We start from the raw sequence: 13,967 nt of genomic DNA, 5'->3' as shown, positions 1-13,967 counted from the left end.
AAGGTCGATCAATTACTAGCTTCAAGCATAGAACAAAACTAGTTGTTTGATTTTTTTACTCGAAAGCCAGTAATCATGTCTTCCAGGTCTCAATGGAATTCCTTTGATATCCGAAGTAGCTGAGAAAATCCCGTCACAAATCATCGCAACGTAAAGCCCAACCCCCCACCTCATAAAGATGAAGCCAGATGAAAATAGACATGGACATAACATCAATCAAAATCAAGAAGTAAGAAATAGGAAAGAATAGAAAAAGCTAATCAGCACGCCGAGAATATTCTCTCGAAGGGTATAATAATAGCAACAAAAAAAAAGACACTGAAGAATACCCCAGTCACAAGTTAATCATAACCAAAGCAAATAAACAAGAGCGCAGAAGTAAAGAAAATAAGCACATAAGCGCACGGCGGACTTGTAAAAATACATCGAAAGCCGGAAATATCGTAATCCCTTACTTCCGAACCATCTTCAACAACGGCGCAATCCTAGCCCTCTTACTCAATCCCACGCGAAGGGGTACAGTACTCCGCGCCGAGATGGGACTGTGTTTGCTCGGTCCCTTTGCGGCATTCTGATTCTGATTCTGGGGCGTTTCGACGGTGTTGGGGACTGATTTGGAGGGTGTTTGGGGTTGAGGGTTGGGCTCTTGGTCTTGCTGTTGGTCCTGGTTCTGATCTGGGATTCCAGGGGTGTGCTTATCATTGCTGTTGCTGATGGGAACAGCGTTTGGGCTGGTGTTGACCACGACTGAAATCTTCGAGCTGGGGGTTTCGGTGCTTGTGTGTGATTTGACTGCTTCGGGGGCTGGTGAATCTGTTGGAGTTTCCTCCGCTGGCTTCTTGCGTTTGCGTCCGCGCTTCTTGGGAGCCGGTTGTTCGGTGTTCTGGATTGACTGTGGGGTGTTTTCTTTGGATGTTGTTTCAGCTGCCTTGAGATCTTTTGTTGCGTTGAGGTCCTTGCTCGAGGCGGCCATCTGAGGAATGGTCTTAGATGTGGGCTCGGTCTCGATGGGTTTCGTGTCTACCCATATTACTTCATCGTCATTTCCAGGGACTGTGTGCGGAACCGGTGCCGATTTCTCCTTCTTGGCCTTCTTCTTTTTGGGCACCTTGGGCACTGGGTTTGCAGGCTTGGCGACGCGTTCTAACCCATCTCCCTTGCTCTCACCAAAGACCCCACCTGTGATCGGGGTGTTGGTTTCCGTAGTCTGTTCACTACCGGATGGATGAATTGCACCATTTGTACTGGGCTGTTGCAGCTCGTGGTCTCGGGGGAACGCTAGCTCGTCATCTTCGTCGTCGCTGTCTGGGATTGCTTCTTTCCTGGGACGTCCTCGCTTGTTCTTTGGGACTGGGGCTACGACAGGCACAGGTGCTGCTGGCAGTGAGAGCTCATCGGGTGCGCTTGTCTGTGAGTTTGGCGGGGACGAAAGACTCGATCCACTGGAATCACTTTTCAATTCGATCAATTTTGTTGAGACAACAGATGATATTGGTTCGGTATCATGGGATGAGTAAAACTCGGGCTGGTAAGCATTTTGCTGAGCAATAATCTGAGTCGGAATCGAGATTGGATTCTCTCGTTCCTTGAAACGAGGAAACTCGGCCATCTCATGCGGAAAACTTGTGGGCATTGAGGCCATAGAATTCGAATTCAAGTCATAGATGCTCTGTCTGGAGGACAGCAATGACTGATTCTCGTTGGTATGCGTTTCATTCGGTTGTTCGGTATAGCCAAAGCTATTGTGTTCAAATTGAGCCGGTTGGGCATGAAAATTAAAATTTGCCGGAACTTGCGCATATGTGGGTTGTACTGAGAATTGAAGGGCTGTGGATGGTAGCTGTTGGCCAGCTGTTGACGGGTCATCGTCCATCAGCCGTCTTTGCGCAAGACCAATCTCGGTCATCATACCACCTGAAATAGAACAATGTAAGAATAAATAAGGGCAATTCAAAAATATAGCGTTATTCAACAGTTTCACATTCCCAAAACGTACCAACTGATCCGCTGCCACTCTCATTGTATGAAGGAATCCATTTCTCCTCCCGCCGCTGCTGAGACGACGATAACATCGTATGGCTTCGATCTTGCGACTGAAGGAATTCATCAAAATTGACATTAAACTGTGGAAACATGCTTTCGTCCGGGGCAGCAGGAGCCTTGTTTACTGCACTGTGGATTGTGTGTTGGGCGGGAGCATCGTATTGTCGTTGCTGCACATTGGGCTCGAGTGCTTGAAGGGGATCGGCCGATGATGGAATATCCTGGAGCTCGTCTCCTTCGAGGGGCTCCTCCTCGTCGGAATCTTGAATGACTCGATCCCAGCTCATCAGGTTTCAAAACTGTTTGTTGAAAAGAGAAAGTGTGCTTATCGCAACGCGTCCTTGACACGACAGCACGTGATGATAAGAACTATAACAATGGCAAATAAGTTAAGACATCGAGCAGTCGAATAGAGAGAATCTTTTTGGAAGATGATTCACTGCAGCTGATTCATTTCTTTATGCTTATTGCTATTTGCATTCAGATTTCCAGATGATATCGATTGGGATCTCCAGATCAAGCGACGAGCTATAAGGTTTCTGATAGCGGTGCTGCAGCGAGATGTTCAATATACAAATGTGCGAAACCAAACAGGTAAAGAAAGTTAGAAGCCTGTTCATTTTAGTCGGCTTGAAATATGAGTATCGTCTTATCGCATGTGTAATGAAGAAAAATTTGAGATCCTCGCAACCATCTTCAGTGCTGGTCTTCTAGCATAGTTTCGATAGCGCTTGTTTGGGTAGATCATGACGGTGTCGGAGAAATACTCGTTGAGTGCTCATTTAAACTCCCAGTAACCTTGATGGGAGGAGTCAATTCGGCGAAGTGGTATACGAAGACAGAAGATTACTTGCCAAGTGAGCACCAGATCGAAAAGGAAAAGCCAAATCCTATCGGACATAATCCTATCTACAAGTAGTCTATATAAGAGCAGCATTCTCTAAAGCCGCCAAAAGATCCTGCAACAAGTCATCAGCATCCTCAATACCAACACTAAGCCTAACCAAATCATCATAAATCCCAGCACCTCCACGCACATCTTCCGGCATTCCCTTATACGTCATGATAGCAGGAATCTCACAAAGACTCTCTAAGCCCCCCAAGCTCTCCGCCAGAGTGAAAAGTCTAGCTGATGCACAGAACCGCTCTGCAGCTTTGAGTCCACCTCGGATACGGAAGGATATCATACCTCCACCCAATCCATTTCGGTGTTGGCAAATTGCAAGCATTCGTTGCGCATGCTCAGCGAGACCGGGGTAATCTACGCTGATAATATGGTGTGATGCTTGAAGAGCTTTTGCTAAAATCAAGGCATTGTGAGAAGCTGCAGATGCGCGAAGATGAAGAGTCTTCAGGCCTCGATGAGCGAGCCAGCAGTCGAAGCGGCTTGGAACGCTTCCAGCGGTATTTTGGATGAAGGAGAGAGTTTCGAGGATCTCGGGGCTGTTGAACGCAACCGTTCCCATCAATACGTCCTGGTGGACGTTAGTACATCCGATGAATCGATTGTGATGGGCGTGCAAGATAGCTACTTACACTGTGGCCGCTCAAGTTGTTAGTGGCAGAATGTAGAACTATATCCGCACCGTGCTTTAGAGGATTTTGGATATATGGCGACAAGAACGTATTGTCAACGACAAGTAACACACCCCACTGATGAGCAAGCTTAGCCACAGTCTGGATATCAACGAGAGATAGAGTTGGATTGCTTGGAGTCTCGATCCAGACGAGTTTGACGTTCTCGCCGAGTTTATCGAGAAGCGGAGCGAGACCAGTGTGAATATCTTCTACGAATGAAACCTCCACATCAAAAGCCAGAGCAACTTGTGTCAAATACCGGTGATTACCACTGTACATGCTGGCCATTGATACGATGTGTGACTTTGAAGAAAGGCCTTGAATGACGGCGGCTGTTGCAGCTCTCCCAGAAGAGAATGCCAGGGCATGATTAGCAGACTCCAAATCAGCGACTGCTTTCTCATATCCCTCTCGGTTGGGATTGCTGGGGCGACTGTAGACATAAGGGCCCATGGGGGATCCAACTCCCTGTTGGGCAAAAGTTGTGGCAAGGCAGATCTGAAGGGGTATCAGATAAAAGAAGTAGAATACAGGTATCAAGGTTTCTTGCAGCTTACTGGCTCTACCAATACACCTGTAGCATCGTGGGGAAGCCCGGAGCGAACAGCGCGAGTACCGAACATATTGACGACTAGTAGAATACTTAGAAGAGAATATAACAGCAGTTTTCGGTAGAGATAGTCGAGCCTTTTAAGGGCATCTTGAGAGGGGAAGCAGATGCCCAAATCCGCAATAGGAAATCAATAAGGCGTGAGCATTATACACACGAATGACATACGTTGAAATCAAAAACTCAATGCCCTTGCAAAGATATGGCATGATCATTCGTACCTCGCATCTACTTTCGATTGTTTTCAAGAGCTTGTTTGATACTCGTTCCAATATGATATATCCATTACCAAAATGCGGTAAAATCGTATACAAACATGCAGAATGCCACGAACAAGAGAGCAAACCAATAGTATTAATCGTTCGGGTAGCTGTTCACAGAAGCAAGCACCGAACAAGACAAGATAAAAACGCACATCAGAACCAGATTCTACCGAACAAGCTCCCACTCAGCAACATAAGCCCAAGCCATGCCAACACGACCATTCTTAGCCAAGAACTCATCAGCCGTAACGCCATCAGCATCTTGATTATCAAAGCTCGTCAAAACAGCCAACTGCAGCTTTTGACCAGGAGCACCAAGCATGCGAGCCGTAGGGACATCAACATACCACATCTCGCCCCCGCCAGCGGGACCCGAGCCAGGTACATGTCTAAACGGAAGTCTATCGTCCTCACGTCCATCCACACCATGTACCATAAGCAGGAATAGACCAGGTGTGCTGCGGCTGTTGCGTGCTAGCGTCCAGTGCGGACAGAGGAGCCCAAATGAGAAGCGCATTGAACCAGGCGTACTGACAGAAATGTTCAGGGCTGCTGGTTGAATTGTTTTACGCCCAATTGAGCGTTTATCGGCGTCGCCGTAGACCTTCAGGTGTTCGACCCCGTTTGGTTTCTCCGGGTCCGTGAGGATATATTCTTGCCAGGTGGGGTTTGGTCGGCCGTCTTCACGGAAGAAGTGGTTGGCATTGGAGGGAAAGTGTTTGAGGCCGAATTCTTCATTCGGAATTGAGAACATGGCTGGCTCAAAGCGTTGTTTGTAAGGCTTGCCTTCGCCTTCTATGCAACCCGCGCCCCAACATGTGTCAATGAGTTTCCAGCGGCCTCCGTCTATCTTGACTGCATTCCAGGCGTGATTTCCGTTGAACGGGGGTACGGGGGATTCTGGGGTGAGGGTGCTATGCGAGAATCCCTTGCCGTGGCCTCCAACCTTGATTGCTTCTAATCCGCCCTTGGTAGCTAGTTCGAGGAATAGTCCTGCGTAACCCTCACAGACGGCTAATCCAGATGCAAGGGTACTGGCTGGCGTGGAAGGCTTAACGCATTTCCCAAAAAATGCGACGACATCGTAGAAGATATTGTGATGCAGCCAGGTAAAGATCGCACGGGCTTTGTCTGTCAAGGATGGGAATGGTGCTGTCAGCTCATTTGCAAGCCATCCCATATCTTGCGTTGGAAGTGATGCCCGAGGATAGCGAGCTGCGTGGTTATCTGGACCTGAGAAGTCTCGGCACACTAAACACTCCGTATCCGACGAGTGAGCCGGAGGGTTTGCTGAAGCCGATGAGCCACTGAAGCGCGGTTTAGTCGCCATGATCTTAGAAAGATCCGGGCGGGAACCATGGGGAATTGGTGGTGGTGTACCACTTGGCGGTTTGTGACCTGAAGTGCTACTCGGCCGGGTTGGGATGTTTGGCCTTTTATCTCCAAACCCAAGCTGCCGGGCGTCGTTGATACTTGAAGCAGATGGTGGAGGCGGCAATGTTCTCCGAATTGGCAAGGCAGGTCCCTCATCTTCGGCTGCTCCGTTTGATTGTGATTGAACTCCAGATGGCCGACGAGGCGGCAGTGGGGGTGTCGGGACATCCTCATTACTCTGCGGGCGAGTAGGCAGACTTGGACGTGAAGTTTCGTTTGAACGTGGTGATGGACTTGGCCGAGGCGGTTGGATTGGGGGAGATGGAGCAGCCGGCTTGGAGCCCGGTAGGTGAATTTTTGAGGTGATCCTGGAGGACAGGTTTCCGAAACTCCTTTTACTGGTGGGCGTAGGCCGCGGAGGCGGTTCCAGGCTGACTTGCTCCTTTGGTCGTTTCGGAGGTAAAATAGGCAGCTCTGTGGCGCCCCATGCAGGCGCCTTGACGCGATTGTTCCCATTGGAGTTTACCGACGTTGAAGATGCATTGCGCCCAGCGGTTGTTGCCGTTGAAGCTGTCGAGTATGACGCATCGGATGTTGTCGATTCTAGAGAGGGCCTCCGCTGTTGATCCGTTGGTCTGCGCGGCAGTGAAGGACGAGCCGGAGGAGGGGGAGGAGCCTGGCGATCTGATCTGCGCGTGGGCAAGGGCGGAGGGGCTTTCGGCTTCGGTTTCAGGTCAGGTCGTAGTGTTTCCATTGGAGGAGGTCGCAGGACCTGCCTCTCGGAGCGGCCTTCTGTCTGCTCATTTCTGCTGGGCACTCGCTCTGGCGGAGGAACGAGCGAGTCGTACGAAGGAGGAGGGCTGACAGGCGCGCTCCGCTCTGGGGTAGGGCGGAGAAACGGTTCAGGGCCCGGTGGGCGGGCCAGCTGCGACTGGTTCAAGGCAGCGATCCGCTGTTGAATCGAATTAAGTTGCGGCTCTTCGGTCATGGCGCCGGAAGAACCTATATTGAGGGCAAGGTGAGGTCGTGTTTCCAAACAGACAGTTGTCACCAGCGTAGTCCACGCACCACCTGGCTTGGCGGGGGCGAAAACAGCGTTCTGCTTGAAAGCAGCACCGAGTCACTGACGTCAAGGGCTGAGTATTAGCCCTGGGGTAGAGGTACTAAATCTCCGATAGTTGAGATCTAGAAGGGGAAAAAAAGAAATAAAACCAGTTGAGGCTCCAGGAGGGGTTCCCCGATTGGGGGCCAGGTCCCGTTGCGTGTACCGTGGGTCACAATCTATGAGTGCAGCCCCGATTGAAGAGCTGGTTTCATGCAACAGAAGTCAAGGGCAACCATCTAGGAACTGGGGACTTGAAGGTTCTAGGAGTTTCAACGACTAAAGTAGCGCCAGAAGACGGACATATTGTTAAGAATTCACAATGAGGTTTTGAGTTGTATTTCCATAACATCGCCCTCCACGACTCGGACTCCCAAACGCCTCAAGGCGATGAAGCCTCCCAGATGGGATCATAGACACAAAAGAAAACTAGGTACTTGTATTGATGCATGTTAAAAGATGCATCCAAGAAAATGACAAGGAAAACAATGGATAGAAGCAATGGTCATCAATGGGGGCCACAACTCAAGGCAGTGATGAGCACATAAAAAAAAGGTCAAGTACATCGTTGGAGAAGAGAAAAGAAAGATTCACAAAGTGGTAGAGCCGTGAGTTTAGAGGGCCAGCGTCGATCATCAACAGCGTCACAATGTACATAATCGTCAGGTAGACAGTACTTAGACGTTCTTGTACAGGAGTAAAGGCTCGCCAACGTTTTCAATCTCTGGAATGGTGCACTTCAGGTCAAACGCCTTGGCCAGAACGATTTTGAAGATCTGGAGAGAATTAGCAAATGAGACATATTGAGCCAGGAGAGTGCCAGGTTGCGAAGACATACCTTCTGTACATTGATACTGTGGCTAGTGCTGCTAAAGATGAGACTGGCCTTCATGGCCTTCGCAAAGCGCTTGGCCTGGGAAGTGTTAGCATGCGTATGTACTAGGCCAAGTGGGAGGGGCACATACCTGGATCGAGATCTCCTCCTGATCCTCACGGGGGAAATTGACAAAGTGATCGTATTTGGTGCCAACCAAGAATGGGATAGCAGTTTTATTAAAGCCACGTCCTTGGCGATACCACTCCTTGATTGAGTTCAATGTGCTCTTGCGCGTGAGGTCGAACATGAACAGAATTGCGACGGCGTCATTGCAGACTAGTGGCAGCATATTAACAAACTCACGCTGACCACCAAGATCCCAAATCGAGAAGGTAATCTCCGTGTTCCGAATGGAGATTGTCTTTTCCATAAAGTTGACACCTGTGGGGTCATTAGAAAAGCGATGCATGACAGAGGGTAATTCAACATACCCAAGGTTTGGATGTAATCTTCATCCCAGCTCCCCTCAACATATTTGACCATCAGACTGGTTTTTCCGATCTGAGCATCACCAACCATGCCAACTTTAATCACCACACTATTCTTCGAGGCCTGTGAGCTCTGTCCTTGTCGCAGAACTTCTTGCTGTTGCGGCTGGGAAAGACCAGGGCGCTCGGTACCGCTAGATAATCCCGAACCAGGTCTGGAGTTTGGCACGGGCAGTTGGTGACTGAGAGAAGGGGACGAGTTCTGGCGAGTGGACTGATCTGTGTCCTGAGCGGCATATTCGGGGGCGGAGTGATGGAAGTCAGTGGATCGGGAATGATAGTGAGCCTTGGAGTCGCTGTTATAGCCATTGTTGATGGTGGCGCGAGCAGTGTGGTCAGAAGTGGGCTCTTCAACGTTGACGCTGACCGGTGCGTGCTGCTCCAGAGGTTCCTCCAGAGGTTGCTCGAGTGGGACCTCCTGTTCCTGGGCTGGCTCCGGGACCTGCTCCTGAACCAGCGATCTCGTATCCTCGGGAGCAACTTGCTCAGAGTCTGCAAGTGCAACCTCTGGAGCATCGGTATGCTCCGAGGTGTACTGCTGAGGGAACTCCATATTGGCGCTTAAGATCTGTATCGGAATCGAGTTGAGAGGTGTAACCTGTTGGACGCGCCCTGATTGTCAGCACGAGTAAGATGAAGCTTTGAGAACCAGGATGACTTACCGGCCCAAAATGCTGAAATTCCAGCCCGATCTAGCTGAATTGCATAGGCAGTAATAGGTGCAAGTGATTGTGTCAAGAAAATCGAAGCAGAAAGATGTGTTGATGTCGGGAGGTGGAGTTGTCCCTGAGAGTAAACAACCCGGATTTCAGACGAAGAGCAACGAGATAAGAAGGGGACTTGACTGAAACAAGGCCAACAAGCAATCACAATCAGACTGGAAGCGAATCTCTCAAGACAATATCCAAGCAAAGTCCAAGGCCAAACACCCTCAGCTCAAGGCGGGCAGCTGGGATCTGACGCTAGTCCGCGATAGGCTTAGCGCCACTTCTTGTGCCAAAATCCACGGGAAAAAAAGTTCTTATCGCACACCCCTCTACACTACTCTTCTCTTTACTCTGTTACTTTTACAGATTCAAGATGTCCAAGAGAAGTGCCGAGGCCGATGAGCAAACCGCTCTCAAGGCCGGTGAGCGGCCAATTGCTGAGATCCCCATGGACGAAGCGGGGGAGTTCGAGGACGAATTTGAGGATGAGTTCGAGAGTGAGGACGAGATCCTAGAGGCCGGTGTCGATGGTCGCCCAGATGCTGAGCGCGAGGAGGAAGAAAAGGGTTCGCATTGCCCCCCAAGAACATTTGCGTACCATACAAGAGTGGCTTACTGACTTTTCATGGTTCTATAGAGGCTATGGATGTGGACAAGGAAACTTTCATTCCTGGACGAACAAAACTGGCACCGGGCGAGACGCTATCTCCCGATCCTTCTACCTACGACATGCTTCACACACTCAGCACACCCTGGCCGTGTCTTTCCTTCGATATTGTCCGCGACACACTCGGTGACAACCGCAAGACCTACCCCGCCACTGTCTACGCCGTTACCGGTACACAAGCAGAGGGAGGAAAGCAAAAGGATAATGAGCTGATGGTGCTTAAGATGAGCGGCCTCAGTAGAATGGAGAAGGATGCTGAAGATTCCGAGAGTGACTCGGACGACGACGACATGGGAGAGCCCATCCTTGAGCACAAGTCGATTCCTTTGGGCTCAACCACAAACCGTATTCGCACCCACCAGACTCCCAACCAGTCTGGAGACTACTCTCGTCCCCCACAGACCTTGACTGCAACCATGCTGGAGAACTCCCAGGTGGTCATCCACGACGTCACCGCCCACCTTTCCAGCTTCGATGTCCCCGGCACCGTCCTTCCTCCTTCAGCTTCCAAGCCTCTTTCCACCCTGCGCATGCACAAGTCCGAAGGTTATGCGCTTGATTGGTCCCCTCTCCAGCCTCTCGGCAAGCTGTTGACCGGTGACAACGACGGATTGATCTACGCCACTACCCGCACCGAGGGCGGCGGCTGGGTCACTGACACCCGCCCATTCGTTGGCCACGCTTCGTCAATTGAAGAATTGCAGTGGTCCCCCAACGAGCGCAACGTTTTCGCGTCCGCCAGTAGCGACGGCAGTATCAAGGTGTGGGATGTGCGATCCAAGTCGCGTAAGCCCGCCGTGGATGTTCAGGTTTCCAACACCGACGTCAACGTCATGACCTGGTCAAACCAGACCGCTCACCTTCTGGCAACCGGTGCAGATGATGGACAGTGGGCTGTTTGGGATTTGCGTCACTGGAAGCCCAATGCCGCCGCGCCCTCTGCCCAAATTACCTCTACCCCCGTTGCATCATTCGACTTCCACAAGGAGCCCATCACCAGTATTGAGTGGCACCCCTCAGACGACAGTGTGGTGGCCGTCGGCTCGGCCGACAACACCGTCACTCTCTGGGATTTGGCTGTCGAGTTGGACGACGAGGAGAGCAAGGCAGCCAACTTGGCTGACATTCCTTCGCAACTTCTGTTCGTGCATTACATGGAATCTGTCAAGGAGGTTCACTGGCAGGCACAAATGCCCGGTACGCTGATGGCGACCGGTAGCAATGGATTCAGGTATGTTCAATTCCCACTATCTGTTTCGGCAATAACTAACCCGCTTATAGTGTCTTCAAGACCATCAGTGTCTAGACGACTAGTATCTACGCTCCGACCGACTCGGGAACTTCATGCGCCATGTCTTGCTCATATACCATTCGAATTCTGTGGATTTTTTGCTCATTATGCCCGGAGTTGGACCCTTGAGATGATGAGGACAAAAAGATGTCTATATTTTGACATACCATACATAAATAGAGATTATTATGCATCTGATTCCATGACCTGGTTTGACTTGATGATCACTCTCTTGCAATTCTATTACATTGACATTGCATCCTTGTTGCATTCATGAATCTAAGTATGAGCGCTTTCTCTCCATCCATAGCCCAGCGGAATTATCTCCACAATTCCGCCTCAGCCGAGGCCAGTGCTATGGAGGGGGAGGGGCAACTGCAATGCAAAACATAGTCCAGTTCACCTGTCCTGTAATTAGTCCTGTAACCGACCTTCCTTTGTGGCAGATTACTTCCACATCGATACAACTAACCACACAGATTCACTCCTAGGGCTTCCACTTACTGTACATTACCCAAGGTCAGAAAGTGTAAGGTAAACCCCAGTCATGTACACAGTACAGAGCGTCAACAGGGATGTATGCAGCTAATCTAGTCCCAAGTCACTCTGGCCACAGAATGGACCGTGCTAGATCTGCGCCATTAATCTACCCCTAAAGTATTTCTAATAACTAGTAAATGGTAATAGTAACCGCCGGGCGCTCGTCTGGGACCAAGTCGGGTGCGACCGTTGCCAGCTGGCCAGTCGGTTCAATGATCCTGGAGTGGATGATGGTGGAAGGGGGTTGTTTCGTGGCTTATTTAATACAGGGGCTTTCTCATCAATAACTTGGCTTATAGCTCAGTGTTTAGTTATATCTGTACTCTCGTATAGGGATCAATTTCAACAAAAGAAAAGAAAAAAAGACAAGACAAGAAAATCCAATGACATAGTCCGCATAAGTTATTTGCCTCATTCTCAAAAGGCATCCTCGGCGGCCGAGAGTCACGTCCACCCAGAGTCGATCATGGAAGATCGACCTTGGCACCGACCTTTGTATGGAGGTTCTGGCTGTGCATCGTGGCGATGCGAGAGTTTCAAAGGATTTGACTGGGTCATTGGGTGTCAGTGCGAGCCTTGCGCATAGATTTAGCGCATAGCGCATAGGTGCATGGTACATTCGCAGGTACATGTGCATGTAAGTTAAGTGTGCTGTAACGTCGGTTGAGTTGAGTATTGTGTTGTCTTACAATTATGTATGTGGATTGGATGGTTGCTGTGGAGAGGGATGGGTTAACGGGCGAGGTATGACATGCATGGTCGGATAAGTTATGTACGGGCTACTGCTTTCCTGAAGACTGGGTAGTTGCTTGAAGGCCCTGGCTTATATGTTTGACAGGTATTGTATTATTGTTGTGCTCGTGTTGCCAGGAGATTGCGATTCGTATAAGGAGAGCAGAGTGGAAAGAGGCCAACAGGCAATAGTGTAGGAAAGAAATCCATCTAAAGATTGTCTTGTACCTTGCTAATCTACACGCTATACCTAACTGGCTCTGTGGACTGTATATCCAATAGGTTAGTGGCGTGGTTATAATGCAGCATGCCACTGCACTGGGCTCATACACATACGCAAGGTACAACGTACCGTAACACCCTCAGGCAATAGACAAGAAGAAAAGCACACGATGCGATCTACTGTACACCGGCCAAGTCTGCTCCTATCCAATCCCAAGGGCGTACATATCCATCCACTCCTTCCAACCTTCTAACAAAGCAGCGTGTATATGTATACATGTACGGTGGAAAATACAACTAATGCACGCCCGAACCTAGGTCCGTCAATCACATTAGATCAATGTATACCGGCGCACGTTCTGTGGATTTCAAAGAATCCAAAACAGGGCTAAAATAGCTCCGTTTCTGGGTCGGCTTTTCTCCGGGGTTTCTGCTCTGATATCACCATCCAATTATCACGACACTAAACAGTATGGTGTATTGTAACTTACACCAGCCTCTCGGGGAATGTCGCGATCGTAGCCCGTTATCAGAACATCAAGCGCCAGCTTGGTTCCATCTTTCAATTAATGTTAGATGATGAGCGGATGAGATGATAGCTGGCGGAATTAGAGATTGGCAAATTCCTGTCTAATACTGTGTCCATCTTAATTATATCTGCCCAGCGTGGTATGGACGGTGTTCTAGATCATCCCGTCCTCGCGCCACCGAGTTACAGTATTTCCACGAAACCACGTCTGTTCCTGGGTACCATTGTAGGCCCAAACTCGGCTGCAGCCTTGCAATTGGCAGCATTCCATCCTGCCTCATCCGACCCTATGCCCACTCTAAACTTTGATCGTCCACGCAGGGACTCGATTGTCCAGTGAGGTATGTTTTGGCGCCTGTGCGGACTTTGCTTTTTGCAATGTTGCATCGCCTAACCAATATTATTTCCGTTCGAGTAATGTGTTTTGCTCGGCAAAATCAATACACTAAATCCGATATTGGACTATAAGCTAATAGATCTAATTCTTCATAGTCATAGCCATCGTTATCTTCATCGACCAGCGGCTACGATAGCTAAGTTAGTGCTCATGTACTTATCACCCCATACTTATCCGCGGCCAAGCCCGACACTATTTCCACTTTCCACTATCTTCCCGCGTTTCACCTTGATATCTGGTTGGACGATCCACGGTCATGTCGGAATATCATCTGGCGAATTGCCGGTATCGTATAGTATTGCTAAGGACTTCGTATTCTGTCTTGATTCCGTACAGTACCTCGTCTCGGGCCCTCGGCGCTGATCACCCGTGGCGTGGCTGTCATTCTTCTGTCTTCTGCAGAAGCGGTTTTACCATGTTCTATCTAACCATCTAACCATGTAATCAACTGCAGTGGTACATGACTGCCATGACGACGGTGGATTTCATCACTTCTCATGTATTGGCTGGCGCAAATGAATCGGTGCCTTGCTATCTTTAGCTCCCC

General features: G+C 49.6%; 5 protein-coding genes across 5 annotated transcripts; 1 reads left to right on the top strand and 4 right to left on the bottom strand.

The window, feature by feature from the left end:
• Positions 1 to 451: 451 nt before the first annotated feature.
• On the bottom strand, positions 452 to 2,330 carry N7511_002254 (uncharacterized protein; the record flags this gene model as incomplete). Its single annotated transcript, XM_057124679.1, has 2 exons — positions 452 to 1,914; positions 1,997 to 2,330. The coding sequence occupies 2 exons, from the start codon at positions 2,328 to 2,330 to the stop codon at positions 452 to 454; spliced, it is 1,797 nt and encodes a 598-aa protein (XP_056986838.1).
• A 633-nt stretch (positions 2,331 to 2,963) lies between these two features.
• Positions 2,964 to 4,244, bottom strand: N7511_002253 (trans-sulfuration enzyme family protein; the record flags this gene model as incomplete). The annotated part of the gene is made up of 3 exons (XM_057124678.1): positions 2,964 to 3,518; positions 3,580 to 4,119; positions 4,179 to 4,244. The coding sequence occupies 3 exons, from the start codon at positions 4,242 to 4,244 to the stop codon at positions 2,964 to 2,966; spliced, it is 1,161 nt and encodes a 386-aa protein (XP_056986837.1).
• Positions 4,245 to 4,660: 416 nt separating this feature from the next.
• N7511_002252 (uncharacterized protein) lies at positions 4,661 to 6,856 on the bottom strand (the record flags this gene model as incomplete). Its single annotated transcript, XM_057124677.1, has 1 exon — positions 4,661 to 6,856. The coding sequence occupies one exon, from the start codon at positions 6,854 to 6,856 to the stop codon at positions 4,661 to 4,663; it is 2,196 nt and encodes a 731-aa protein (XP_056986836.1).
• A 791-nt stretch (positions 6,857 to 7,647) lies between these two features.
• N7511_002251 (Spg1/Tem1 GTP-binding protein) lies at positions 7,648 to 8,888 on the bottom strand (the record flags this gene model as incomplete). The annotated part of the gene is made up of 4 exons (XM_057124676.1): positions 7,648 to 7,746; positions 7,809 to 7,883; positions 7,936 to 8,228; positions 8,279 to 8,888. 4 exons carry the CDS (start codon positions 8,886 to 8,888, stop codon positions 7,648 to 7,650), a joined length of 1,077 nt encoding a protein of 358 aa, XP_056986835.1.
• A 425-nt stretch (positions 8,889 to 9,313) lies between these two features.
• On the top strand, positions 9,314 to 11,015 carry N7511_002250 (ribosome biosynthesis protein RRB1; the record flags this gene model as incomplete). The annotated part of the gene is made up of 3 exons (XM_057124675.1): positions 9,314 to 9,608; positions 9,680 to 10,940; positions 10,991 to 11,015. Coding segments are annotated over 3 exons (1,581 nt in total), but the record flags the coding sequence as incomplete, so codon positions are not given.
• Between the last annotated feature and the right edge of the window lie 2,952 nt (positions 11,016 to 13,967).

The sequence above is a fragment of the Penicillium nucicola genome (genome assembly GCF_028828085.1).
Source record: "Penicillium nucicola strain IBT 29836 chromosome Unknown utg000002l, whole genome shotgun sequence".
Classification (NCBI taxonomy): Eukaryota; Fungi; Ascomycota; class Eurotiomycetes; order Eurotiales; family Aspergillaceae; genus Penicillium; species Penicillium nucicola.
The sequence above is the reverse complement of the archived record's forward strand: the minus strand, read 5'-3'. Positions and strand labels throughout refer to the sequence as shown.